A 27,963-nucleotide genomic window follows, 5' to 3' on the forward strand; every position below is an offset into this window, starting at 1 on the left:
GTGCCATCAGCCCCTCCAGGTGACAATCCCCCCCGCTGATGGGTGATCGCCCCCAGTGCAAGCAGTGTTATTACACTGCGCCAGACTGACAGCGGGGCTCTTACCCACCAACATGAGCCTGCAGTGAGTAGAGCGCACGGATCTCAATGGCGTCGCTCACAGCTGCGGATTTTTCACATCCTTCACTGGCGTGAAAAAAATGTAAGCTGTCCGATCTGTGTGCAGACCATGCACTGAACCACACAGGCATTATATATAGAGGAGCCCCGAGCATTACTGCCTGTTTACACACTGGGTGCAGACCATGCACTGAACTACACAGGCATTATATATAGAGGAGCCCCGAGCATTACTGCCTGTTTACACACTGGGTGCAGACCATGCACTGAACTACACAGGCATTATATATAGAGGAGCCCGAGCATTACTGCCTGTTTACACACTGGGTGCAGACCATGCACTGAACTAGACAGGCATTATATATAGAGGAGCCCCGAGCATTACTGCCTGTTTACACACAAAATCAATGGAATCTTGTGCATCTTTTCCACGAGTGTATCAGTGTATTTCGGTACATGATTACGCCACGTATTCACAGACTACGGAGACGAGACACCAGACCGTCCCGGCAGCAGCGCCCCGCAGAGGATGATGGAACTACAAGCCCGGTGTCAGCGGACGAGCCCCTGCCGGCCGTTACCTGCAGCCGTGTGCGCACCCCGCTGTCCTGAGCGCTGCCGACGAGAACCAGGAGGAGCAGCAGAGAAGCCGTGGGCAGGTAGCGACAGCAGGGCCCTACGCTCGGCCCGGACCGCACCATTTTCCAAAACACACAGGGGGGCGGAGCCCAGCACGGGAAGTGCCAATGACTGTAGCCGCGCCCTCCCCTTCCTGTATGGTTGCAGGACCTGCGACTACGTCACAGTGACGACACCGAAGGTCCTCTCCAGTGTGCAAGCTGTGCGAGAGGCGCCGGGCCGGAGCAGCGCATCATGGCCGTCTTGCTGGAGACTACACTGGGGGACGTCGTCATAGACTTGTACACGGAGGAGAGACCGCGAGGTAGAGGGGGGCTGCACGGTACCGCCCCCCGCAGGGCACTGCTGTACATCACCGGCGTACTTCACATAGAGGGAGAGGATACGGCCACTTTATTAGAGACACCGGCCCCTTCAGGATTGGAGTGTCCTGTATGGGAATTAGGCACGTGACATGTTGCAGAGTTTCCGCATCCAAAACACAGTTGAAATCCGCTGCGCATCCGCTGCTGGTGGTGAGCAAGTGGGATCAGCTGACTAATGGCGCTCACTGCAGGCTGTCAGATGCTGGGAAGAAGGCTGGGCTGATAGCAGAAGGCACCACAAGGTGAGGTGAGTGCTGTGTCTGCCCAAATCAGCCACTGAGGCACAGCTGATTGGGAGTCAAAATCTGCACTGATGGTTTTGGATGCAGAATTCCTGCAGCATTCCCGCTAGGTGTGAACACTCTCTACAGAGGGGAAAGTGAGCAATGGGAGTGAGGCCTCCTGCAGATGGCCAGGTCGGATGCGAGCTGTGCCCCTGCAGTGACCACTGCGGCTCACCTGCGCTGCCATTGACCCTGTGACACAAGGACCCTTACCAAGCCACAAGAGCCGTATGGTGATGGACATGGCAGCAAGTTCTCTGTTCTTTCCTGGCCTTCACAGTTCCAGATTCGTAGGATAAGTCCTCAGTATCCGATCCTTGGGGTTCACTGCCCAGGACCCCCACCAGTCAGCTGTTTGGAGAGGCTGTGGCACTCTGGAGTTTCTTCACTGCATGCCAAGCACAGAGCCGTGCATTTTATAGCAGTGGCGCCTGGTATAGCAGCCCAATTCCATTCATTTGAGTGGGACTGAGCTACTCACAGACTAAATGATCAATGAACGTGACGTCATTGGCCTGAGAAGGAGCCGTGGTCTCTACAAACAGGTGATCAGCAGCGATCCTCAGCAGTACACCCCGATGATTGAGTATTGTTGACCTATCCTAAGGACAGATTATCAATATTGGAATCCCGGAAAACCTCTGTAAGCCCATAGAGCATTTTTGGGACAAGGTTGAACAGGCTGTCCGACACTCATTAGTCCCTTCATCTAATTTGCAGCAACTTTAAGATGCTCTACATGGGCCAATATTACTGTAGAATGATTTCCACACCTATTGAAGTCTATGTCACAGTGAGGTCCAATGCGCTGCTAGATGGCAGTCTGTAATAAAGTGGCTGTTCAGTGTAATAAATGTGAAGGAACAAGGAATCACGAATCTGCTAACCTACTGATGCATATTTCAGTAAGGACGTTGGCTCTCGTTCAGTGGTAATTGGCACTGTGTGTTGGCTGGGATATGTCTGAATCTCCAGTGCATTTGGGTATAACATAGGACTACACTGAGGCACAACGTTCATGGGAGAAAGTGTGGACTGAAATGATGTATTAAAGAACTCAACTGTTTCCTCATCTTCATCGTTTCCCTGGTCATGTTTTAGTACATAATGGGAAATCATTAAAGGGGTTGTCCCGCGCCGAAACGTTTTTTTTTTAAAATTAGACGGCAACCATGGAGACGAGGACGCCAGCAACGGAGCAGGTAAGTGAAAAACTTTTTATAACTTCTGTATGGCTCATAATTAATGCACAATGTATATTACAAAGTGCATTATTATGGCCATACAGAAGTGTATAGACCCACTTGCTGCCGCGGGACAACCCCTTTAATGCGTGTGTATGTAGTCCGCCTTGTGCACCGAGGAGAACTGGAGATGAAACCTGTTTATCATCTTTGTCAATAGGGAAGACAGAACAATACCTCTGCAGCGCCGCCTATTGGAAGGCAGCATTCCTTCAAGTCAATGTTGGACTCTTTTAGACAAACCTTATAACAATAACTGAGTGAAGCCAGAAACCTGCTGCACACTGATGAGGGGCAAAAACCCCAGAACAGCTGTCTGTGCATGGATTCAGGTTTGGTTTACAATTCCCAGTCATTGTTATAAGGCTTGTCTAAAGAGTCTAACATTGAATTGCAGGAATTCTGCCTTCAATAGGTGGCGCTGCAGAGGGATTGTTCCATCTTCCCTATTTGCATATTTCACAGTGAAGCATGGATGGTCTTATAAGTCTCCTCACTCACCTTCTAGGTGTCTCCTTAGGGAGAAACGATACCCTTTCTAACCCACATCTTTGTCATTTACATATGTCCTAATTGCGGGGCTGGAAAAGACCTAGTGACAAGACAAGTGACCCTGGTGACAAACTCTACTGCCATTGTCAGTCCACAGCATCAAATATGACCCCACAGACAAGGACAGTGTTTATAAATCAGATGAAGACAATTTGACTTTTTCTGACAATTGCGAAAATGTCATGTAACATGTAATGCCGTCGTTTATTGTATGCAGTGCAGTAACGGTAGAATGCTTACATGCCTGTGGATTATTTTCCACGCGTGAGCCTCTTGTCTGTCCGACCTATAAAGCGACTGATGATTCATACTCAATACCTGTTGTGGTAGATACAATATTTGGCCATTTACATAGAGCAATTGTTTATCTGTTATGTTTTTATCTTGTAACATATATTCTTTGGCTTTTTTTTTTTTTTTTTTAGCTTGCTTAAATTTCTTGAAGCTCTGCAAAATCAAGTATTACAACTACTGTCTTATCCACAATGTGCAGGTTAGTAAAGTGGGGAAAAAATCAATTTAAAATGTCATACGTATATACCCCAAAATGATTATTTATATATATATATATATATATATATATAATTTGGTATTGCCAAATCAACCAAGAGAATACATTTTCCATTTTATTTATACGCTTGGTAAACACATTCTGCTCATTGAAGTGTATAGAGAGCAGGCGGGAAGAGAGAAGCAGAGACTGGCACAGAGTTGGTTGTATCAGGGACAGGATTGTCATGGGTCGATACCACAAAGCAACTTTGTATTATTCATTCTGCTGTTTTTTCCTCCCTAGAGAGATTTTATCATACAGACTGGTGACCCTTCGGGATCAGGCAGAGGAGGCGAGTCTATCTTTAGGTAGGTACTTCAGTTTTGTAGGTGCTTTTTTTCCCCCCTACTAAAGTCCGTGATAGCTTCTTTCAAACTTATAGTTTAGATGTGAACATTCTCTGATAAAAATGTGATTGTTCTCAGCAAGAGAAACGACGTAATCTTGTAGATATGATACCTTTTAATGGCTAACAAAAATACATTACATCATGTATTTTTGTTAGCCATTAAAAGGTATCATATCTACAAGATTACGTTGTTTCTCTTGCTGAGAACAATCACATTTTGCTCTACTGGCTAACACGGTACCAGATCTTTGTTTTCATTCTCTGATAAACGCTGTAGAGTTTATTTCGCATCTCCTTGGAGAATCATTCCTTCCTTCATAAAAGTTCTGCTTAACTTTTTACTTGTCATCACGCAAATATCTATACATCTCTTTTGAGGTCTAGAATTGTTCTTGTTCATATATTACAATCTTTCTCATAGCTGGATGTTGAGTTCCTTCTTGTCTCATTTCTAACCCATTATTTTAGTAAGCTGTACGGAGACCAGGCACGTTATTTTGAACCTGAGAAAGTGCCAAGAATAAAACACAAGAAATTGGGAACTGTGTCGTTGGTGAACAATGGCAGCGATCAGCATGGATCACAGGTCAGAAGGGAGACCCTGCGTAACACATCTTCATTATACCCTATGGAATAATCATGAATATACAAAACATATAACTTGATAAGGGTGGTGTCACATCTGCGTCGGAATCTCCGGCAGGAGCTTCTGTCACAGATGCGGCTGAAAATACTGTAAGAAAAAGCACTGCAAAAGCTGAGCGGAAAGCGGCGGACCCCATTATAGTCAATGGGGTCCACCCAGCACTGTTCGGTTGCGTCCACAGAGATTTCTCTTTCATGCTCCCCGATCGGAGCAGGAAAAGTGGAATTGCCTGCGCTGATATGAAACCACCCTAAATCTCATTGTTTTTTGTTACCATGTTCATTTAGAGAAAAATATGCTGTGTTTAGATTAATATAACAAGCCTGTAGCGCCAATGTGATTACTAGCAAAGGTGCAAATCACTTTATTTCCTTAAAATATGTTTGTGCTAAAAGAAAAAAAATCACTCAAGTGCTGACTAGAGATGAGCGAGCATACTCGCTAAGGGCAATTGCTCGATCGTGCATTGCCCTTAGCGAGTACCTGCCCGCTTGGAAGAAAAGGTTCGGGTGGGGTGGGGCGGGGAGGAACGGAGGGGAGATCTCTCACCCGCGCCGGCAGCCAAACCTTTTCTTCCGAGCGGGCAGCTACTCGCTAAGGACAATGCTTGATCGAGCACTTGTCCTTAGCGAGTATGCTCACTCATCTTTAGTGCTGACCACTATGGGTTTCCCTTTCTTCTAATATGTTGTCCATGGCTTGTTGTCATGTAGTAGTCATTTCTAGTAACAGAGAAAACCAGACAGATAACAGGAAGTGGAGGTGGGTGTTGTCTCATTCTGCCCATAGAAGTCTATGGAAAGGGGAGGGGGGAAGCTGCTGCTGCAGAGGTAGAGAGAAGCAGAGACCCTTTCACACACAAACACACTGCTGCAGCTAAAAGTAAGTGATTAAGGTCTCAGAGGTACATTGCTCAGGTAGTGCTGTATAATGTCTTCTTAGCTACTGTTATCTATGAGGGTGGCTACAGAGAGGACAGCAGGATCTTCTCTTCTATGTGTGGCAATGTACAGAAGACTTGCAGCTGGTCTCGGCTCACTACCTCAGAATTCTCAAGCTGAAAATTAAAGAAAGCTCCTGCAGAGGGGAAAACTGGTGATAAATGTCATGTAATGGCCAGAAATAGTGTTATTCCTCATATGCACAGCTTATTCTGAAGGCACCTGAAATTCCAGGTATGATTTTAAGGCTGTCTTCACTTGTCTATACATTTTGGTTTATGTCGGACCCAAATAAATCTTTCTGAAAACAGAAGCTTGTCCTACTGTTTTATAATGGGATCTGCTCTTTTTTTTTTTTTTTTTTTTAACAAAAATCCGTAGACCTTACTCAGATGAAAAATAGGTCAGTGTGAACAGTCTTAAGCTTTGTTGATATGCATTGGTGCCATATACTTTCCATTTAAAATAAAATAAATCTGAAGCATGATATGTAGAACTATTCACACATCCATAAATCTGTATGGCCATATTTCTACCCACTCGCCATATATGTGTAGCCATTCTATTATATTGCCCATAATGCTCCTCTGACATAGCTTATATTAGGTCATTGACTACTATCAGTAAACCAATTCTATCTTGTCTTTGTTTGCAGTTCCTTATAACTACAGGGGTAGATTTGGACTATCTAGATGGGGTGCATACAGTGTTTGGGGAAGTAACTGAAGGAATGGAGGTGTTGAAGAAGATTAATGAGACATTTGTGGATAAAGATTTTGTTCCTTTCCAAGACATCCGGTACGTTGAACTAATTCTTTCAATATGTTCAACTTGAATATTGCAATGCTGACAATGGAAATTTTCTATGACCACAATGGGTTGGTCAAGCCTTGACAAACCTAATGAAAAATAGAGACAGTAGTACATAATAACTCCTTTATGACTGCAGATATGCCTTTATCTGGTGGGCCATATAGCTTTCGCAAATAAAGATTTTTTATTTTATGATATGCAATTTTCAACTTTCTGTAGCAAACTGTTATGGTTTTCAGCATCTCTACTTGCTGACATTCAGTGAGGTGAGGGGTACAGAAAATGAAGAATCCTACAATAACCAGTAGAAATGAAGTGCGATTAGTGGGTGCTGCAAATATGCTGGACACACAGGTCTAGGACTAGTTACAGAAAAAATAGTTTTACGACATAACGGGTGTGTAAACTTTTCTCCAAGACAAAATATCAATTGTCTGACTTTACAACAAGCTATCTGCAAATGTGATTTGAAACGAATGTTTTCAGTCGACCTGTTCTTTTAGCCACATTTTGTGGCAGACCTATTAAATGTACCGGCAGTTATACAGTGTATTTTCAGCCTGATGATTTGGACTTGTTTTGCTAGAATAAACCACACTGTGATTCTGGCTGACCCATTTGATGATCCACCAGAACTTCCCATTCCCGATCGATCACCAGAACCTACAAAAGAGCAGTTGGATGTAAGTGGTGCCGTTCTAATGCACTCATGAGGGACAAAGCATCCGTTTATACTTTGCATCTCCGCTCCTTTATGATGATGACATTGTAACCATTACGTTTTTACAATCCCAGAGTGGTCGTATAGGTGCTGATGAAGAAATTGACGACAACAAAGGAAAATCAAATGAGGAAATTGAAGAACAACTGGCTGAGAAAGAAGCTAAGACCAGAGCTGTTCTTTTGGAAATGGTAAGAATGCACTATCGGGAAATAATTATTTGATACTCATTATTTTGAATAGGAACGGTCATGCAAAATCATTTTTTTTATTGTCTTTAACTTTGCTTCTCTAAGCACCCTGGCTGCTGTTCTTCTCCTAATGTGGTCACCAAGCAATAATCCACATGCTAAACCGATTCGGACAGTGCTCAAGACTAATTGAATCTGTCATACGGCTGACATGTAATAATGTGCTGGTACAAAGATGCATCACAATTAGAGTTGAGCGAACGTACTCTGTCGAGCTTGATGCTCATTCGAGTTTTAGCGTACTCGATGGTGCTCGTTACTCGATGAGCATCAAATTGTGTTCGACCCCACCCCAGCTTTTGGCTCCTGCCCGCTGGGACGTGCCTGTTTTGGCCCCTCCCCAACGTAGCGCGCATCATTCGAAAATTTTTTGTCTGTCAGGAAGGGAGAGGGGGAGAGAAACACGAACCAAGAAGAAAAAAAAAAAAAAAGCTCGGGACCCGGCGTCCCACATACAAAATTGCTTGAGTCTCCTATTGTAGTCTATGGGGCTCGTTACTGGAGTAGAGCTCTCGAATTTTATGAAAAGCTCGACTCGAATAACGTGGACCCGAGCATTTGGGTGCTCGCTCATCTCTAATCACAATAGTTGAGTTGGACTATACAATAAGTATTGGGTTGGATTTATTCATAGCCACTTGTTGTCACCACTTATGTTGCGCATTTTACGTTCACTTTTGCATTAAAGAGGTTTTTTGGGACTATAATATTGTTGATATATCCTTAGGATAGGTCATCAATATCAGATCAGTGATGGTCCGCTGCTCGGGGCCTCACGTCTGCCAATGAGGCCGCAATGTTCGAGTGAATGACAGTCTTTTCTCAGGTCTGCAAGATCACACTCATCAGTCATGTGGCTTAAGAGCAGTTTAGTCCCACTCAAGTAGATGGGATTGAGCTATTATACCAGGCAGTCGCTATGAAAAGTATGCAGTCAAGTAGTGAGCGCCATGGTCACTTCAGACAGCTGATCAGTGGGTTCCCGAGCAGCATGCTCCCATCAATCTGATATGATTTTCCCTGAGGATATGTCATCAATATATTGGTTCCAGCATACCTTTTTAAGTATTACACTTGTGCAAACTATATTGTAACATTCTTAAAGGGATCTCTTAAATTGCAAGTATTTGTGATTTTTATATGTCCTGTTATTTCAACTTAAGTATGACACAACCTTTGTAAAAGAGTCGTTCCTTCTGTATAACCCATTTTCTAATTGCAGCCATCCTAGCCATCAGCTGATCACCTCGGGTCCGGCCACTGTAATCCTAGGCGTTCAGTTATTAGAGATGAGCGAGCGTACTCGGTTCGGGTGTTTTTGCACTCGAGCACCTCTCTTTCCGAGTAACTGACTACTCGGACAAAAAGATTCGGGGAGCGGCGTGGTGGAGCTCTCTCTCTCCCCCCCCCCCCCCCCCCCCCCCGGCGTCCCCCCGAATCTTTTCGTCCGAGTAGTCAGTTACTCGGAAAAAGAGGTGCTCGAGTGAAAAAAAAAAAAAGAACCGAGTACGCTCGCTCATCTCTAGTTGTTATCATGGCAAAGTTTGCTGGAAGGAAACATTATATGTTACCTAAGTAATACATGGTCATACAGCGACCACCAGAGCCTCTCTTGCTTAGCAGCTTTCCACTCTTACTTAAGCCCAATGTGAGGTCCATATGAGCTATTAGGGCACATAGGGACGTGATTGGTCCGACCGCGACAGGGTGGTTCTTATCTGAGAAGTAATCATGTACTGCAAAGTTCTTAACTTTATAAATCTTATAGCTTTTAAAGTTACTTCATATTTAGTGTTTATTAAACACAACAGTGTTTATGGAAAGACGTTTCCTTTATTTCCACTATTGAATTCAATGAAACAGAGGAGGAATTATTTTGTGTCATTAGACTAAATTATGCTTTATGTATTGCTCCACTGAAACAGATCTGTAGAAGCATGACTTTAGTGTGACCACAGCCTCACTTCCTGATGAGGTTGTCTTTAGTTAGTCCATATAATTTACTGAGATATCAACAACAATTATGATTTCTTTAAGGTTGGCGATATACCAGATGCAGATATAAAACCACCTGAAAATGTACTCTTTGTATGTAAATTGAATCCTGTCACAACTGATGAAGATTTGGAGATCATCTTTTCTAGATTTGGAACCATTAAGAGGTCTGTTCTTAATCTAGATATTGTGTGCTTGTGCAAGTTGTTCAACAGAAAAGTGTCCAAAAAGTTAAATCTATAGGTTTCATAGTTTGGAAATTATGCTGCTATACTTTTATTAATATCACAGCTTGAACAACATTTTAATTTGGAGATGGCTGTGGAAGTTATATAATTCTAATCATGGGGTGTGTTTTTAATTTTACATCGACAAACCTAGAAGAGGACTTATTTTGTGGGACGAGTTGTAATTTTTTTTTTCATCAATTTTCTTTTTATTGAAAATTGAACATTACAACTCTACAGTATGTAAACTTGCTGTCTGCCCCCACAATTCTGGCATTTGTTTTTTTTTTTTCCCTCTTATGGCATTTACCATGTAGGATAAACAGCGTGATATTTTAGTGGTTCATACTTTAACAAACATGTTGATATGAATTATTAATATATTCTCTTTTTTTATGAGAAAAACGAGTAATAAGGGGTTGAACTTTTAAGTTGCTTTTTTTTAAACAAAAAAATATATTAAACTTTTTTCTTTTCTTTTTTTTCTCAGTTTTACTAAGGGACTTTGGACTTGTGATCACTTGTTCTATATTTTGCAGAAGTATTATAGTACTTCAACTTGCTGTTTAGTAAGGGCTTTATAGGCATTCATGCAGAGTAGCCCAGGAAGCCTTCATTAGGCCTTAGACTAATATGGCAGCCCATTTGAACTTCATTATCACATTGTGGGGAGAGAGGGGGGCATGAGATGATTGGTGTTACTGCTAATTGCTTAGAAGTTGTGGTAAGCTTGCTTCCATTACGAGCATTAACAGTGGCTGTTAACTGTTGAAAACTGGTGACAGTCACTCAACAGCCCTCCCACGATTAGATTGCAAGGTGCTGTTCGGTTGTTATAGTATCTCTGGGACTTCTGAAGGCCCCCAAGGCTGCCGTGTATTTCTGCCTATTAGAGAGTGCTGGCAGAAAAAGCATATATTGCAATACTGACGTATTGTAGTATATGTGATCACTCAGCCACCCACATAGTGTAATCCTGCCTGTGCTGGGAGGGGAGGAGGTGAGCTGTGACTATTATGAATGATTGGGATGCTGACAACTAGTCGCCGCGGGGGTTCTGTGTGCTGACAACTAGTCGACGCAGAGGAGGTAGGGGTGCTGACAACTAGTCGCTGCGGAGGGTGTGGGGGGGTCGGTCGGGGTGCTGACAACAAGTAACACTAACAGCCCTTCCCCCACCCTCCCAGCACGACAAGTAAGGCCTTATTCACACAGGCTACAAAACTGCGCTACTTTGTAGCGCGACAAAAAATGCATGCATGTGTAGTCCCTGGTTTCCAATGGATTCATTCACATGAGATATGTTTTGTAGCCTGAAAGAACCCATTGGAAACCATGGGCTACACATATGTGTGTTTTTGTAGTGCTACAAAATCGTGCGTTTTTGTAGCCCGTGTGAATAAGGCCTAACGCTCTGTTTTACGTGTCGTGGGGGTGGGGTGGGCTGTCAGTGTTACTTGTGGTGGTGGTGGGGGTGGGGGAGCACCTGTCGAGTGGGTATACTTGTTTCACAGCTGGCCGGCTGCAGAAGATTTCTCTCCCCGCTCTCCCCCGCCCCTTTTTCATTCACTTTATACAGCTGCCGTTCAGCACTGAACCTCTGCTGTTTACACTGAACTCTCATTGTGCAGGATTTTATCCTGAACCATGAGTGTGTATAGACAGTCTCTCCTGGCCCCGCCCCCTCTAAGTACACTGTACAGCAGAACATGGTGTACTGTAGAGGGACTTAGAAGGGCGAGGAGAGACTGTAGATCAGTTCAATAGAGGTGGACAGGGCTAGGACGGGAGCTGACCGAGGCCAGGAAACCCTGCTTTTTCATGTTTCTTGCTGCCATCGGGAGCGCGCACACGGCCGTAAAAATGCCTGTCGATATACGCTCATGGGACTAAGCCTTTTTTCTGTCGAACTTGATCACCAGCGCAGGTAGCCAGGGTCTGTTGTTTTTCCTCCATCTCTTATCTAACAAACTGTGGAAAATGGAAGAGAAGACATTGGGTACAGTCTGTCCACAATCTAGTGTTTATCTGCTGCCAGTCAATTTAAGGTCTAATGTAAATGTGTTATTAATCTTTATTCTTATATTGCCAAGATTTCCCTTAGTTTTACAAATCAGAAGATACACTAACAAATAAAATCAGACATTACATACAGCAAGCTAATATTTTCAGCACTATGGACGCTTGAGACCCCATCCATCAGCTGATCGTCTGTCCCACTGACAATCATCAGTGGTCAGGATGAAGTCGGAGTGCGGGCTTCACACCCACTGAAATCAATGGGAGCCCCATGTTGATCTTACACTTCCTACTCAGGACCATGGTAAGGACGACACAGCCTGTCCTGAGCAGGAAGTGTAGGAGCAGTGCCCCCAGAAAATTGAATTTCTCGTCCGTATTATTGGGGGACACAGCCAGACCTTGGGATATAGCTACTGCCACTAGGAGGCTACACTAAGCAGAAAGTGTTAGCTCCTCCCTCTAGCTATATCCCCCCTGCAAGCACCATGCTAATCAGTTTTTAGCTTAGTGTCTGCAGGACGCAGACATGTTTAGTCTAAGGTCTGGAAAGACATAGTTTCGGGAATATGGGGAGTCGTGGGCTATTCCCTGACTTTTCCTGTCCTCCCGGGAAAGGGCGTGGAGTGCGGTGTCTCCGCCACACTGCTGACGCCCAACCCAAGGAAGAAAAGGTGACACGATCCTGCCCTTGTGCACAGAATCGCTGTCTGCCAGCGATAGGGTTCCCCTCCCTGGAGCAGCTCCCCTCCTGGTGACGGCGAGCGCGGGCGGAACACTGCTGGAGCTCAGATGGCCAGAGGGAGAGGTTGGAGCACATGAGAATTCCCTCCCCTGGTTCTGTGGAAGGACGACTGTCGGGAGTCCAAAGGAAGCAGGTACTTTTCCTGCCACGAGCCCCTAACCCCTAGTGCTTGTGGTGTCTACAGGGGCGCCTGCAGCAGCAGCCCTCAGGCATGGGGGAGCTGTGGTGCGGCAAGCGACGCCAGCGATCTACAGGCAGCAGTGACCGATGCAGCTGACTCCCTGACAGCATGTTCGGCTGGCGGGAGTAATTTAGTATGCGGTGGAGAGCAGGCTGGGGTCGGCACTGTGGCCCGCCCTCGGCCACAGGTATGGAGGAGCAGGGCTGAGCGTTGCACAGCTGTGGCTGTGGGTTCCTGCTACAGGCTCCGGGTGTTCAGGAGGGACCCCTAGGGGAGCGCCATCTGTGGGGGACGGCGCCGGTAGAGGCTGCCTTACCTTTGGCGCGGCGGTGTTTTCCGGACGCACGATCCAGTGGGCGGCTCCCTGGCTTGGGCTGCCTGGGCCCGGAGTAAGGCCACACCCACTCGAGCAGCGCGGGAGGATTGAAAAGACGGCCCACTACAAAGAGCAGGTGGCCGTTCTCTCCTTCCCCTCAGACTCTCCTTCCTGCTTGGAACAGGAGTGCTGGTAGCGTGTGACACAGCGTGCTGTACCCAAAGAAGGAAGCTCTCCCCTGCGACTCAGGAGCTCCAGCTGGGACACGACAGCCATGGGTTAGGGTAAGCTCTGCTGAGGCATCTTTTCCCTGTGCTGTTTCCCCCCTGCAGTTATCTCTTGCAGCAGTATGGTATGTGTATTGTTTTCTTGCTAAACGCCATGTCTGACCCCAGGCCAGAGGGTTTTCGGCCAGGCTACGGGGAGAGTAAAGTTTTATGCTTGCGCCCTATGTAATGCGAAGCTCCCGTGCGGTCAGACGGAACCCCGCTTTGCGAATTGTATCTCAGCTCGGCAGGCTCCAGGAACGTCTGTGCCCCCCACCGCCCCTGTGGAGCAGGCAGCCGAGCCCGAATGGGCGCGGTCCCTTGCCACGGCAGTCTCTGGGTTAGCTAGCAGGTCTGTGGCAATATTGCGCAGACTACATTCGGACACGTAGACTTTTTCTCCACAGCGGTCACGGGGGAGGTCACGTAAGAGACGTAGGTCTCACAGCCACGAGGAATCTTTTCGTAGGTCTCATCATTCCAGGGAATCCTCAGGTCCCACAGCTCCAGAGAGTCCGTCCATAGGTCCCACAGCTCCAGAGAGTCCGTCCATAGGTCCCACAGCTCCAGAGAGTCCGTCCATAGGTCCCACAGCTCCAGAGAGTCCGTCCATAGGTCCCACAGCTCCAGAGAGTCCGCCCATAGGTCCCACAGCTCCAGAGAGTCCGCCCATAGGTCCCACAGCTCCAGAGAGTCCGCCCATAGGTCCCACAGCTCCAGAGAGTCCGCCCATAGGTCCCACAGCTCCAGAGAGTCCGCCCATAGGTCCCACAGCTCCAGAGAGTCCGCCCATAGGTCCCACAGCTCCAGAGAGTCCGCCCATAGGTCCCACAGCTCCAGAGAGTCCGCCCATAGGTCCCACAGCTCCAGAGAGTCCGCCCATAGGTCCCACATGTTACGGCACTCTGACCCCCGAGCGCCAGGTGGGGTGCCCTGAACTTACCACACCCCACTGTCCCTGCCTACTTGCTTCGACCTGGCTAACCCCAGGCGGACAACTGGACGGCGGTCCCTACCCTGGCTGGGGACCTGGCGACTGCACTAGATGAACCTAACTAACAGGGGACAGAGTACCGACAAGGAAAGGCAGATGGAGTGATCAAACAGAAAATACTGAGCACAAGGCAAAGCTGGAAAAGGAAGCTGACGAGCAAACTAGGGAACTGACTGAGACGAACTGCAGACAGGACTGACTAGGAGCTGACAGAACCAATAACTGGCGGTGAGCTCAGGTCACTGCCAGCCTTATGACTACAGGACTCCGCCCAGGGGCGGAGGGGTGAGGAGCCAACTCCCCCACTACTGCACAAGAGAGGTGGAGGAGTGCAGCCGACACCCTACGGGTGGACACGCCCACGCCGCTGCCCATCGGCCGCCCCCCCCCCCCCCCCCCCCCCGTTACCGGGGAAGCCCTGACGTCAGAGCTCCAGGAAGCCGGAGCAGCGCGCGCTGACCGGGGGACCCCGCGCCGCCCTGCACGGTAACACCACAGCTCCAGAGAGTCCGCCCATAGGTCCAGTCACTCCGGGAAATCCTCCCCGTCACATGCGGCTCCCGCACGTTCCTAATGTTTATCGGCTTCCCAATCTACACGTCAGATGCAGCAGCCACACTTTCCAACTAAGGATAGTAGTGGGTCGGAGGGGGAACACTCTCTTTCGTTATCTCCCTCGGATTTGGACAAGGAGCAGGTGCCTAAGCTGTCCGCATTGATGGACAGCTTGGTCGTGGCAGTGAAGGACACTCTTCAAGTGTCAGAGGAACCCGTGGCGGTTCCACCGGCGGCCGTGTCATTTAAACGGCACAAACGCCCATGCCAATTAACCCCCCCCCCCCCCCCCCATCGGGACTTCGAGGAGGTCCTGGAAAGAGAGTGGGAAGTTCCGGATAAGCGCTTTAAGGTACTGGGTAAGTCTTGGGACATCACGTATCCCTTCCCGGAAGATCTTCTTAAAAGGTGGTCAGTGCCTACTGTAGTGGACCCACCTGTGTCGCGGCTGTCTAAAAACACCGCTCTTCCGTCGCATCACTGGCGGATCCACATCATAGGAAGCTAGACTCACTGGCAAAGTCTACTTTTCAGGCAGTAGGCACTTTGTTACGTCCCACCTTTGCATCCGCATGGGTCAGTAAGGCTTCAGTCGCATGGGCAAAGCAGCTACGCAAGGACATTCTTGCGGGCGCTCCGGCCAATGAGTTACTGGATGTCACGGACAACATTATTCAGGCCGTAAAATTTGTCTGTGCAGCAAACCTGGACTCGGCAAAATTCCGGGCCTCGGCAGCTTCTGTGGTGTCACGCCGGACTCTATGGCTGAAGGGTTGGTCGGCTGACGCATCTTCAAAAGGGGCTCTGACCAAGCTGCCATTTGAGGGCAACAGGCTGTTTGGAGCTGAACTGGATGAGTTAATTAGGGACTCGACGAGCGGGAAGAGCACATTTCTTCCTCAAGGTTTGGGAAGAGGAGAGAAGGTTCTGCCAAAGAAGAGAACTTATTTCCGGTCCTTTCGCCATTTTGGCCCACGGGCCGCAGCGGGGCAATGGTCACAGGCCAGGAAAAATCCGCAGGAACAGAGGAGGGGCCCATCTTTCAAGACCAGGTCTGCCTGGCGGTCCTGCTCCCGGGTGCCGAAGGCCACGGGAACAAAATTGCCAGCATGAAGGTCAGACCCCGCCCGTTTTCAACAGGGTGGGGGGCAGAATTTCCCTGTTCAAGGACACATGGCTAGCGCACGTGTCTGACTCCTGAGTGCGAGAGATTATTTCCTCCGGCTACGCCATAGAGTTTGCTTTTTTTCCCCGCAGGATCGCTTCTTCAGGTCAAGGGCTCCAGAAAAGGCAGCACAGTTTCGCGTGGTGATCGATCACCTGCTTGCCCAGGGAGTGGTAGTACCAGTTTCATCTTCTCAGCACGGACGGGGTTTCTATTTAAATCTTTTCGTGGTCCCCAAAAAGGATGGCACGGTCAGACCGATCCTCGACTTGAAGCAACTGAATTATTACATCAGGACGAAGCATTTCCGCATGGAATCTCTAGGGTCAGTCATCGCCTCTATGGAACCGGGGGAGTTTCTCTCATCAGTGGACATCAAGGACGCGTATCTACACATTCCGATTTGCGGATCCCATCAGTGCTTTCTTTGTTTTGAGGTTCAGGGGAGTCATTACCAGTTCGCGGCCCTGCCCTTCGAGTTGTCTACAGCAGCAAGGGTATTCACAAAGGTGCTCACAGCGGTAATGGCGTTGCTTCCCACCAGGGGTGTTGTCGCCATCCCCTTCCTGGACGGCATTTTAGTAAAGGCACCGTGTCGGGTAAGCAACCTGGAGAGTCTCCACATAACAATGCAGACTCTGGGAAGGTTCGGATGGGTCGTCAACCGCGGCAAATCGTGCCTAGTCCCAACACAGAGATTGGAATTCCTCGGCTTCATATTCGACACAGGGAATCATCAGCTGCTCATGCCCCAACCCAAGGGGGAGTTGTTGGTCAGGAGCATTCGATCCTTGCTTCAGCAGAGGTCGGTGTCCATCTTGCACTGCATGAGGGTGTTGGGGTTGATGGTGGCTTCATTCGAAGCCATTCCATTCGTGCAATTCCACTCTCGGACGCTCCAACAATTCATCCTGTCGCGTTGGGACAGATCGGCACTATTGCTGGACCAACGGATCGTGGTGTCACTTCGGACTCGATCCTCTCTGCAATGGTGGTTAACCCCCAACAGAGTTCAGGGGGGTCGCTCGCTGCACCCAAGCCAGTGGATGGTGCTGACTACGGACGCCAGTCTCCACGGCTGGGGAGGTACCTTGGGAAATCTGTCCACCCAGGGGGAGTGGTCCCGATGCGAGGCTATGCTCCCGATCAACATTCTGGAGTTGCGGGCGATTTGGCAATCGCTGCAGCACTTTGGTCCTCTCCTCAGAGACAAGTATGTTTGGATTCAGACAGACAATGCGACAGCGGTCGCTTACATCAATCACCAAGGAGGCACTCCAAGTGCGCGAGCAATGTTCGAAGTGTCCAGGATACTCAGATGGGCCGAATCGCACCTACTGGCAATCTCAGCAGTATACATACCTGGGGTAGAAAATTGGATAGCAGATTTTCTCAGCCGGGAAACGGTAGACTCAGGGGAGTGGGAGCTGCATCCGGAGGTATTCCAGGCGATTTGTCATCGCTGGGGTCGTCCGGATGTGGACATGATGGCGTCCAGGTTCAATCGCAGGGTACAGCCGTTTGTAGCCAGCTCCCGGGACCCTCAGGCATTAGCGGTGGATGCGCTAGTGATTCCATGGTCTGGCTTCCGCCTCCCGAACATTTTTCCGCCCTTCCCTCTCATACCGAGGGTACTCAGGAAGATCAGGAAGGAGGGGCATCCAGTAATTCTAATAGCACCGGACTGGCGAAGGCGAGCATGGTATGCGAACCTCATAGACCTTCTAGCCGGCGTGCCATGGCGCCTACCAGAACGAGAAGACCTGCTGTCACAGGGTCCTCTCTTCCACCCGAATTGAGGGGTTCTTCGTTTAACAGCTTGGCTGTTGTTACCGCGATACTGAAGAAGCAAGGTTTCACGGAAGAGGTCATTCCGACTATGATGCGAGCAAGGAAGCCGTCGTCATTAAGGATTTACCACTGCGTTTGGAAACGCTTCTTTGTCTGGTGCGAGGAACGCCACTTTCACCCAATGCGATTCTCACTGGCTAATATCCTGTCTTTTCTGCAGGCAGGGTTGGATATGGGCCGTAAATTAAGCTCTTTAAAAGGCCAGGTCTCGGCTCTCTCGGTCCTTTTTCAGAGGCGAATAGCCGCCAGGTTGGCAGTACGCACATTCCTTCAGGGGGTTTCCCATGCTGCTCCTCCGTTCCAGTCACCTATGCCCGCATGGGACCTCAGTCTTGTCTTGGATGCATTAGTCTCATCCCTTCGAACCACTAAAGGAGGTTCACTGCGTCTTTTGTGTTGGAAGGTGGTCTTCCTTGTGGCCGTCACCTCGATACGCAGGGTGTCGGAACTGGCTGCCTTGTCAGTCGAGCCACCCTTTTTGATTTTCCACCAGGACAAGGTAGTACTGCAGTTTCTACCAAAGGTGGTGTCACCCTTCCACCTTAATGAGGATATCGTCCTCCCGTCGTTTTGTCCATCCCCGGTACATCCAAGGGAACGGACTTTGCATCGGCTGGATTTGGTGCGGGCCTTGCAGATATACGTTGCCAGGACCAAGGACTTCCGGCGGACAGAGTCATTGTTTGTAATTACAGAAGGGCCGCGTAAGGGATCTGCGGCTTCCAAGGTGACCATCACCAGGTGGATCCGAATGCTCGTGGCAGAGGTCTACAGCGCCAAGGGGCGGTCGCCTCCTTTCCGAGTGATGGCTTACTTGTCGTGGGCGGTGGGGGCCTCATGGGCGGTTCACAATGGGGCTTCAGCCCTTCAAGTATGCAAGGCAGCGACCTGGGCCCTTTTATAGGGTTCATACTTTCGCATCAGCGGACGCCTCTCTAGGTCGAAAAATCCTACAGGCGGCCGTCCCCTGACTGCTCGGGACTGGTTGTAAGTAACCCACCCCTTTTTATTTCCGGGACTGCTCTATGTGATTGTTCTCGGCAAGAGAAACGACGTAATCTTGTAGATATGATACCTTTTAATGGCTAACAAAAATACATGATGTAATAATAGCGAGCTTGCAAACCAACGCAGGGTCCTTCTTCAGGCTTAATGGATTGGATCTGAAGAGGCATGATATTTATACACACATAACATACATACTTATGGCAAGGCACAGATATGGATGTGATTGGTTTGCACTTAAAAGGAATTCTGCAACAGCAAACAAACTTTTTTTGTCTAGGCACTGATAGCGGAGTGAAAGTTTTATGGTCCCTAAATTACTGTTGGGGGAGGGGAAAGGTCGGGCAGGCTAGAAATGCTACAAGAGGTACACTGACATTTTTAGCTAAACACTGATAAGGGGGTGAAAGTTTATGGTCCCTGAATTACTGTTGATGGGGGTCTTATCTGTGCAATAAATGTCTCACACCTCCCATTCACGCATAAATCCTGGGGAATAATTTAACCTAGTATTCAGCGTGTCAAAGGTTGTTATCAATTTATATTCCCAAATTCTTCTGTGGTTTTGTGACTTGAAACCATCCTTCAATATCAAAACTCTCATATCTCCTATGTTATGTTCATGGTTAGAGAAGTGCTCGGCCACAGGCAATTCTCTTTTTCTGTGTTTAATCGTGTGGCGATGAGATCTCATCCTTCCTTTCAGTTTCTGTCCTGTTTCTCCAACATAAAGACCCCCAACAGGACATTTACTGCACATGATCAGGTACACAACATTGGACGAGGAACATGCGAATATCCCTGGGATATTATAGTCCTGCTGTGTGTTGGGGATCCGTATCCTGTCCGCAGTCAGTACATGTGAGCAGGTCTTGCAGCTCCTTACATTACAGGGATAAGTTCCTTTTTGTGTGTCAGAGGGTAATGCACTCCTGATTATAAAGTTCCTCAATTTACCCTCTTTTGGTATAATTTACCGTAAAATCTTGTCACGTTCATTGGGGAACACAGCACTCACCCTTCTTTTTGATGTAGCGTTGTGCTGGAACATTTCTGTTCTATGGTCGCCTGTGACGTTATAATTGTACCAGAACATTTATGTGTTGATTTATGGCTAAATGTTATTGTATTGTCCTCCCACTGGCTACTCCTACTGCTTGCATACAAAACTGATTAGCATGGTGCTTGCAGGGGGGATATAGCTAGTAGGAGGAGCTAACACTTTCTGCTTAGTGTTGCCTCCTAGTGGCAGTAGCTATATCCCAAGGTCTGGCTGTGTCCCCCAATGAATGTGACGAGAAAGATTTTACGGTAAGCTATACCAAAACTTCCCGTATTGCCAGACACAATGGAAATATTAGGTATGACTTAAGTAAATTTCAGCATTTACTTTAAGCATCATGTTTGTTTTCATATACCGTGTTTTTTCGCTCTATAAGACACACTGGATGATAAGACGCACACCTGTTTTAGAGGGGAAAAATAGGGAAAACATATTTTAAACCCTCCCTGGGACAGTGCGGGGGATAGTACTGGGTGATGGAGCAGAAGGAGCAGCAGAACTCTGAAACACCGGAGCTCCGTATCACAGCGGCACTATCTGTGCGGCAGGAGAAAGGAAAGAAGCCATTTGGTGCTCGATCATTCACAGCCATTCGGTGAATGACATCACTGAATGGCTGGCGCTCGATCCACTCACAGCGCTTACTTACACAGCGCTGATGGCAGGGTAATTCAAAGCCGAGCGGGGAGAATTCTCAAGCAGCTTTTTCGCACCGCCGGGGGGAGCATCGCTCTGGGGACACAGACGCTAACTGGGAGGTGAGTATTGCAGGGTTTTTTTTCTACCTAGTATATAATAGAGTATAGCTAGGCTTATACTCGAGTCAATAAGTTTTACCAGTTTTTGTGTGGTAAAACGTATTGACTCTGCTTATACTCATGTCGGCTAATACTAGAGTATATACAGTAATTGGCGATTGGGAAAATACAGATTTCTTTTCTACATTAAACTGTATGAAATGTTTTTTTTTTTTTTTTTTGGTCTCTTCTACCTATATGTTGAGAAAACAGATCAGAATTGGGATTAGAGATATGGCTATGGATATAAAAATAGCTACTTTAGGGATAGGATTTCATTTCTGTCTCCTTTGTTTTTCCATTACCCAGTTGTGAAATAATACGGGACTGGAAGACTGGCGAATCACTATGTTACGCTTTTATTGAGTTTGAAAAGGTATACATTTTATATTGCATAAAGTCCTTTGGTAATGAGGAAATTAAAAGATCATCAGTAATGTAAGCCCTGATTATTTTTCAGGAGGAGGACTGTGAGAAAGCCTATTTCAAGATGGATAATGTACTTATTGATGACAGACGCATTCACGTGGATTTCAGTCAGTCTGTGGCGAAAATAAAATGGAAAGGAAAGGGTACTGTAAAATAATTTGTAATACAGAGAACTCTTTCTTTCTTGTAACCATATATCCAGAAGTGTAATGATTTGAATTATGCTTATCTACATTTTATCTTGTTTGTGGGTGTAGTTTTAGTATAATATTGTTCTCATAATGTAGTGTTGTATTTTTACCCCTTTCCCAGCCGGGATTCTTCAACATTTTGCACCTCCAATTTTCACATTTTTGAGATGTACAAATGAAACCTTAATTTATAAAATAATATTCTACACTCACATACTCATATATTTTCTAAAAGTAGACACCTGGAACATTATAAAAATGCAATTCGGCACAAAAACGCAGAGGTACTTACACTTTAAGCCAAAATTGCATGAAATTTTTCTTAAAAAAATAAAAAAGTAAAAAAATTTTGATATTGGTGCTTGAAAGTGTAACCCAAGCAGGAAATTAGATGCATGACACCTCCTAAAAATAAAAGTTCAGCACGTGCGGTGTTGATATATATCACTTAAGATATATGCATGTAGAAATAGGCTACTTTTAACCTCACCACAAGTGGAAAGGCCGAAAATTTGGTTTCACGCTGGAAATTTTAAAGAATAACTTGCTATAAAATACAGGAATTACACACCTTGAAGAATAAGTTCACTCTTAAATCCTACATATTTCCTGAAAGCAAACAGCTTGCTGATTGCAGCTGTCTAGACAGACTGTTGACGGCCATGTCAACCTTCATGTAATTTGGTAAAAAAATAAGGTCAGAATACTTTATTATAGTTCTTGAAATAAATAATGTTTCTCCTTAATAAGATTACAAAAGTGAGAATTTCTTTTTGACTAAAATCTACCGTAAGTGTACTTTTCTTCTGATTATGGCAAAAAATGTTTTTATTCTCAAATGCTCATTATTCTTCTGTCAGTTTTTCCATACCGGGGAATGGTGTGGAAAGACAACTTTAATCCTTTTCTCTACCATTGCACCCCACATAAGATTCTGTGTTCTACAATTTTTTTCAAAAACGTCCAAATGTTTTTAGGAGACAAAATCGAAAACAAACATAGTCCTAAAGATAGTATTGAAAAACGGTTCTCTAACCCTAATGTCCTAAATAATACAAATGGTTTTATATTAAAAAAAGACTACCCTGTCTCCCCTGAAAATAAGACCTACCCTGAAAATAAGCACCACCTAATTTTTCAGATTTTTTTTCGGGGAGGCTTGAAATATAATCCCTACCCAAAAACAAACCCTAGCTGCAGTACATAAAACAAAAAAAAAATACATTACCTAGCAGGCTGTATCCAGGTCCCTCCTCCTGCTCTCCAGAGTTCCGATGCATTTCTTGTAGTCCTCGGATGCCCACAGAAGATCATTCCTGGTTATGGGATCTATAAATCCCACGTCCAGGAAGCGATGGCTATGATTGGTTCATCGAGTACTGCATTGCTTGTCTGAGCAGTGCTCGAGAACCAATGCACTATTGGACGAGCAGTGTTCGAGAACTAATCAGAGCAATCGCTTCCTAGAGGCAAGATTTCTCAATCTTGTAACCAAAACGGATCTTCTGTGGGCAGCTTAGGACTGCAAGAAGTGCGTCGTAGCTCCACAGAGCAGCAGGAGGGACCTGGACCGAGCCTGCTAGGTAAGTATAATAAGACCCAGCACCGCTTTCGGTACAAAAATTAAGATAAGACAGAGTCTTCTTTTCGGGGGAAATACGGTATTTCTAATGTTACAAATGTAAGGTTTATCTGTTATAGAAAATACACAGATTGTATCTAGAACCTGAAAATATTATGGGTGGCAATTCATCTGAATGGTTGCCATGTAAGTTTTCCAAATATCTGCTGATGGCTGCTGCAGAATCAAACAGAGTGTCTGATCAATAAGCGGCAAAAAGTAATTCTGTTTTGAATTGCAGGTGGAAAATATACCAAGGATGACTTTAAAGAATATGAAAAGGATGCAGGAAAATCCTCCAAGCTTACTCTGAAAGATAATGCTAAACCCAAACAAGAGTATCTTTTGACAACTCAAATGTTCTGAAGCATATAGGTTATAATTAGTGATGAGCGAGCATACTTGCTAAGGGCAATTACTCGAGCAAGCATTGCCCTTAGCGAATACCTGCTCGAGAGAAAAGGTTCGGCTGCCGGCGGCAGGCAGGGAGCTGCGGGGGAGAGCGGGGAGGAACGGAGGGGAGATCTCTCTCTCTCCCCCTCACCCCCACTCCCACCTGCTGACTGCCGCAACTCACCGCTCCCCCGCGCCGGCAGCCGAACCTTTTCTCTCGAGCGGGCAGGTACTCGCTAAGGGCAATGCTTGCTCGAGCAATTGCCCTTAGCGAGTATGCTTGCTCATCTCTAGTTATAATCTTCCATTTAAAGGGGCTATCTGCATTGTAAACTCTAATGGCTTATCCAAAGAACATGCCATAAATGTTTGATAGATGCGTGTCCCAACTCCATAGCGATCTGCAAACCACTTGATCCCCTGTGCTGCCTTGTGAGATGACTGCTTTATCCAAGTGGGGAATGAATGGAGAGGTTGTTGTAGACATTAAAGGGGTTGTCCCGGGAAAGCAAGTGGGTCTATACACTTCTGTATGGCCAATTAATGCACTTTGTAATGTACATTGTGCATTAATTATGAGCCATACAGAAGTTATAAAAAGTTATTCACTTACCTGTTCCGTTGCTGGCGTCCTCGTCTCCATGGTGCCGTCTAATTTTCGGCGTCTAATCTCCAGATTAGACGCGCTTGCGCAGTCCAGGTCTTCTGCTTTTCTCAATGGGGCCGCTCGTCCCGGAGAGCGGCTCCTGGTAGCTCCGTCCCGTCACGTGCCGATTTCAGCCAATCAGGAGGCTGGAATCGGCAATGGACCGCACAGAAGAGCTGCGGTCCACGGAGGGAGAAGATCCTGGCGGCCATCTTCAACCGGTAAGTAAGAAGTCACCGGAGCGCGGGGATTCAGGTAAGCGCTGTGCGGATTTTTTTTTTAGGTCCCTGCATCGGGTTTGTCTCGCGCCGAACGGGGGGGCTGTTGAAAAAAAAAAAAAACCCCATTTCGGCGCGGGACAACCCCTTTAACTTCTATGGGAGTCACAGAAACTCTCATAGAAGTTAATGAAGAGGGCTGAACACATTCATGTCAACATCTCCATTCGTTTTCCATGAGTATGTGGCATTCCCATCCCCGAGACCTGCACCAGTAAGATATTTCTGGCATAGCCATAGCTTTTCACTCAGTTGCAGGAATGTGCTACATAGATACCTCTGCTACTGGAGCAAAAGGGGAGGCAAACTTTGTTAATCAGCTAGATTGCAAAGATAACTAATACTTTAATCAGCTTTGTGTGTAAACCTGAAAAATTTCTTCTCTTATGTACCGATGATGCTGTTAGGTGGATTTTTCATTAACCCCTTAAGGACGCGGCCCCCCCCCTTTTTTTTTTCTTTCAATTTTTGTTTTTCCCTACCCCCTTTCAGAATAAAAATCATAACTCTTTTATTTAACCATCAACGTAGATGTCCGAGGGCTTGTTTTTTGCAGGACGAGTTATATTTTTAATAGTACTATATACATGTACTGAAAAACTTTACAAAAATTCTTAGTGAATTGAAATGTAAAAAAAAACTAAATTCCACCATCTTTGGGTGCGACTTGTTTTCATGGTGTACACACTGCAACAAAAATGACATGATAGCTATATTCTATGGGTCAGTATGATTATAGCTATATTCTATGGGTCCGTACGATTATAATTTTTTTTTAGATTATTTTCTGCCGCTCTCTTCTGACAGCTGTAACTTTTTTATTTTTGCTTCAACATAGTTGTGCGAGGGCACATTTTTTGCTGGACGTCCTGCAGTTTCTATTGGTACCATTTTGGAGTACATACGACTTTCTGATCGCTTTTTATTACATTTTTATTCTTGGAGACTAGGTGACCAAAAAAAGCGCAGATGTTTTCTTTTGCCATTTTTGTTTTCTGGCAACGTTCACCGTGCAGGGTAAATCATGCATTACTTTGATAGATCCGACTTTTACGGACGCAGCAATACCAAATATGTACTTTTGTTTTATTATTTAGTTTCTTTAATTATAAATATGGCAAAAGGGTTGTGTTTTTTTAACTTTTATTACCTTTTTTATTTTTTTTGTTAATAATTAGTAAAACTTTTTAAAACTTAATTTACATTATACCACGATCTGACAGGCAATCTATCAAGCCACGCCACAGGCATGGCTTGCTAGGCGATTTGCAATGGCAGCCCTGTGGTCCTTCAGAATCCCCCCAGCTGCCATGACACCCGCACGGCAACCCATGATCTCATACGGACCCCCTAACATCAGTCGAGGCATTTAAATGCAACTGTAAGAATTGGTAGCGGCATTTAAAGGGTCAACAGCTCCAATAAGCGTTGTGGTTTATCGGAGCTGTTATGGGCGGGTGCCTGTTGTAAGAAACAGCTGGCACCTGCGTTGTATGGAACGGGATAGACGTGCGATCTCCCTTCATAATACTCTGAACGTGCTGCACGTTTTGTGTCGTTAAGGGGATAAAGCTATATTGCCTGGTTTTAGGCAATAAAAGGCATTACAACTATTAAATTGTAAACTTGCCTGTCAGCACAATGTTAGAAATTTTTCAATTTCAATCATCTCTATTAATTATTATTATTTTTTTTTTTTGGTGACAGATTTAATTAGCAAATAGTTTCCTTGTCAAAACATTTCTTAACTTTCTTAGCAGCAAATATGAGCTGGTATTGGATGACAATGTAGAAGACAACAGCAGTGATCAGCGACATACCTCTAAGCACAAAAAAGAAAAGAAACGCCACTACTCTGATGATGAAGATGTTGATGGCAGAAGAATGAAGAAATCAAAGGTATTTCTGTTTGTGAGATTTCTCTTACCTTGGTTGTTATAGTGGTAGCCCTCCTGTTCACACGCCATTGATTGCACAAACACAGCTGTGATAACCACTCATTCAGCAGCTCGGGCACTGCAAAATAGTAGAAAAACTGTATATATTTTGAGCCTCTTTGGGATGTAAAGATTCAATTATTGGTTCCACTGTGCATTTGTGTTTTGAGAAGCTCCCCTCCTTTTGCTTTTTCAGATCACTACAAGAAAAGCTAGTTGTAGACATGCAAACACTTAGGTAGTTGACGTATACAGTATTTGGTTATTTTGCTTAACTTAAGCTATAGAGATGTTATTTTTTTTATTAGGATTCTTTAATTAGCATAATTACTAGAGTTGAGCCAATGTACTCTGTCGAGCTTGATGCTCGTTCGAGTATTAGCGTACTCGATGGTGCTCGTTACTCGAACGAGCATCAAATCGTGTTTGACCCTGCCCCGCTGTGACGTGCCTGTTTTGGCCCTTTCCCGCCGTGATGCAGCGCGCGTTCTTTTGAAAAATTTTTGTCTGGCAGGAAGAGAGAGACACAGACCGAGGGGAAAAAAAGAAAAAGCTCAGGACTAGAGATGAGCGAACCTACTCGGCCACGCCCCTTTTTCACCCGAGCGTCGCGATTTTGGACTACCTCCGTACTCGGGCGAAAAGATTCGGGGGGCGCCGTGGGTGAGTGGGCTCCCCCCTGTTCCCCGCTGCTACCCCTGCTCCGCCACGCCGCCCCCGAATCTTTTTCGCCCGAGTACGGAAGTACTCGAAAATCGCGGTGTTTGATCGAGTAATTACTTGAAACGAGTACGTTCGCTCATCTCTACTCAGGACCCAGCTTCCCACATACAAAATTGCTCGAGTTTCCCGTTGCAGTCAATGGGGTTCATTACTCGAGTAGCGCTCTCGAATTTTATGAAAAGCTTGACTCGAATAACGCGGACCCGAGCATTTGGGTGCTCGCTCATCTCTAATAATTACCTGATCTTCTCTTCTGGTGATTTTCATAAGGAGGCCCACCGGAGGAGACATGAGGACGATTACTGTAGAGAGAAGAGGAAGGGTGAGAAGAAGGGTCACAGAAGAAGCCGTAGTCAATCTCGGGAGCGCAATTACTGCCACAGTTCCAAAGAGAAGTCAAGAGAAGAAACAAGGGAAAGGGATAGGAGAAGAGAAAGAAGTCCAAAGCAATATAAAGACAAATCTAAATATCGAGAACGAGACTAAAAGGCAAGGCGGCTAATAGATTTCATTGACTGTGTAAAGCTTACCTTTTTCACAATAAATATCGAATTTTTTTTTATTTTTGTTTTCTTTGTCTTTATATAAAAATAGTTGTCTTTGTACACAGTCTGGTTTAGGGCTCATGTCCACGGGCAAAATATGATTTAGGATCCGCAGCGGATCTCCCGCGTGCGGATCCGCATCCCATAGGGATGCATTGACCACCCGCGGGTAGATAAATACCCGCGGATCGTCAATAAAAGGGATTTTAAAAAAAATGGAGCATGGAAAAATCCGGACCATGCTCCATTTTCGTGCGGGTCTCCCGCGGGGACGGCTCCCGCGGGCTTCTATTGAAGCCTATGGAAGCCGTCCGGATCCGCGGGAGACCTAAAATAGGAATTTAAAGTATTTACCATCCGGCGCGGGCGGGGAAGGTCAGCTGTTCCTCACGGCCGCATCTTCCTTGCTTCGGCTCGGCGGATGTGCCCGGCGCATGCGCGCGGCACGTCGGCGACGTGCCGGCGACGTGCCGCCGGCGTCAGGAATTCATCCGCCGGCCGAAAATGAAGATCCGGCCGTGAGGAACAGCTGATGTTCTCCGCC

At 46.3% G+C, this 27,963-nt stretch overlaps 2 protein-coding genes across 3 annotated transcripts in view; one reads left to right on the forward strand and one right to left on the reverse strand.

Moving 5' to 3' along the window:
* Positions 1-859, reverse strand: part of GINM1 (glycosylated integral membrane protein 1) — a 30,779-nt gene extending 29,920 nt beyond the window's left edge. Inside the window, exon 1 of the mRNA XM_066605440.1 lies at positions 701-859. Coding sequence (XP_066461537.1) covers positions 701-820 — 120 coding nt within the window. The 5' untranslated portion in view covers positions 821-859. The remainder of the gene's footprint in view (positions 1-700) is intronic.
* A 75-nt stretch (positions 860-934) lies between these two features.
* PPIL4 (peptidylprolyl isomerase like 4) lies at positions 935-27,436 on the forward strand. 2 transcript variants are annotated; one of them, XM_066605438.1, is made up of 13 exons: positions 935-1,062; positions 3,629-3,696; positions 4,000-4,064; positions 4,574-4,691; positions 6,348-6,490; positions 7,092-7,188; positions 7,301-7,417; positions 9,515-9,639; positions 20,966-21,032; positions 21,117-21,228; positions 23,139-23,235; positions 25,972-26,113; positions 27,145-27,436. In XM_066605438.1, exons 1-13 carry the CDS (start codon positions 993-995, stop codon positions 27,358-27,360), a joined length of 1,437 nt encoding a protein of 478 aa, XP_066461535.1. In that variant the 5' UTR covers positions 935-992; the 3' UTR covers positions 27,361-27,436. The 2 variants fall into 2 exon arrangements, with proteins under 2 accessions (XP_066461535.1, XP_066461536.1); XM_066605439.1 differs by having other exon boundaries at positions 25,975-26,113.
* Positions 27,437-27,963: the final 527 nt, after the last annotated feature.

The sequence above is a fragment of the Eleutherodactylus coqui genome, chromosome 1, assembly GCF_035609145.1.
Source record: "Eleutherodactylus coqui strain aEleCoq1 chromosome 1, aEleCoq1.hap1, whole genome shotgun sequence".
NCBI classification, from domain to species: domain Eukaryota; kingdom Metazoa; phylum Chordata; class Amphibia; order Anura; family Eleutherodactylidae; genus Eleutherodactylus; species Eleutherodactylus coqui.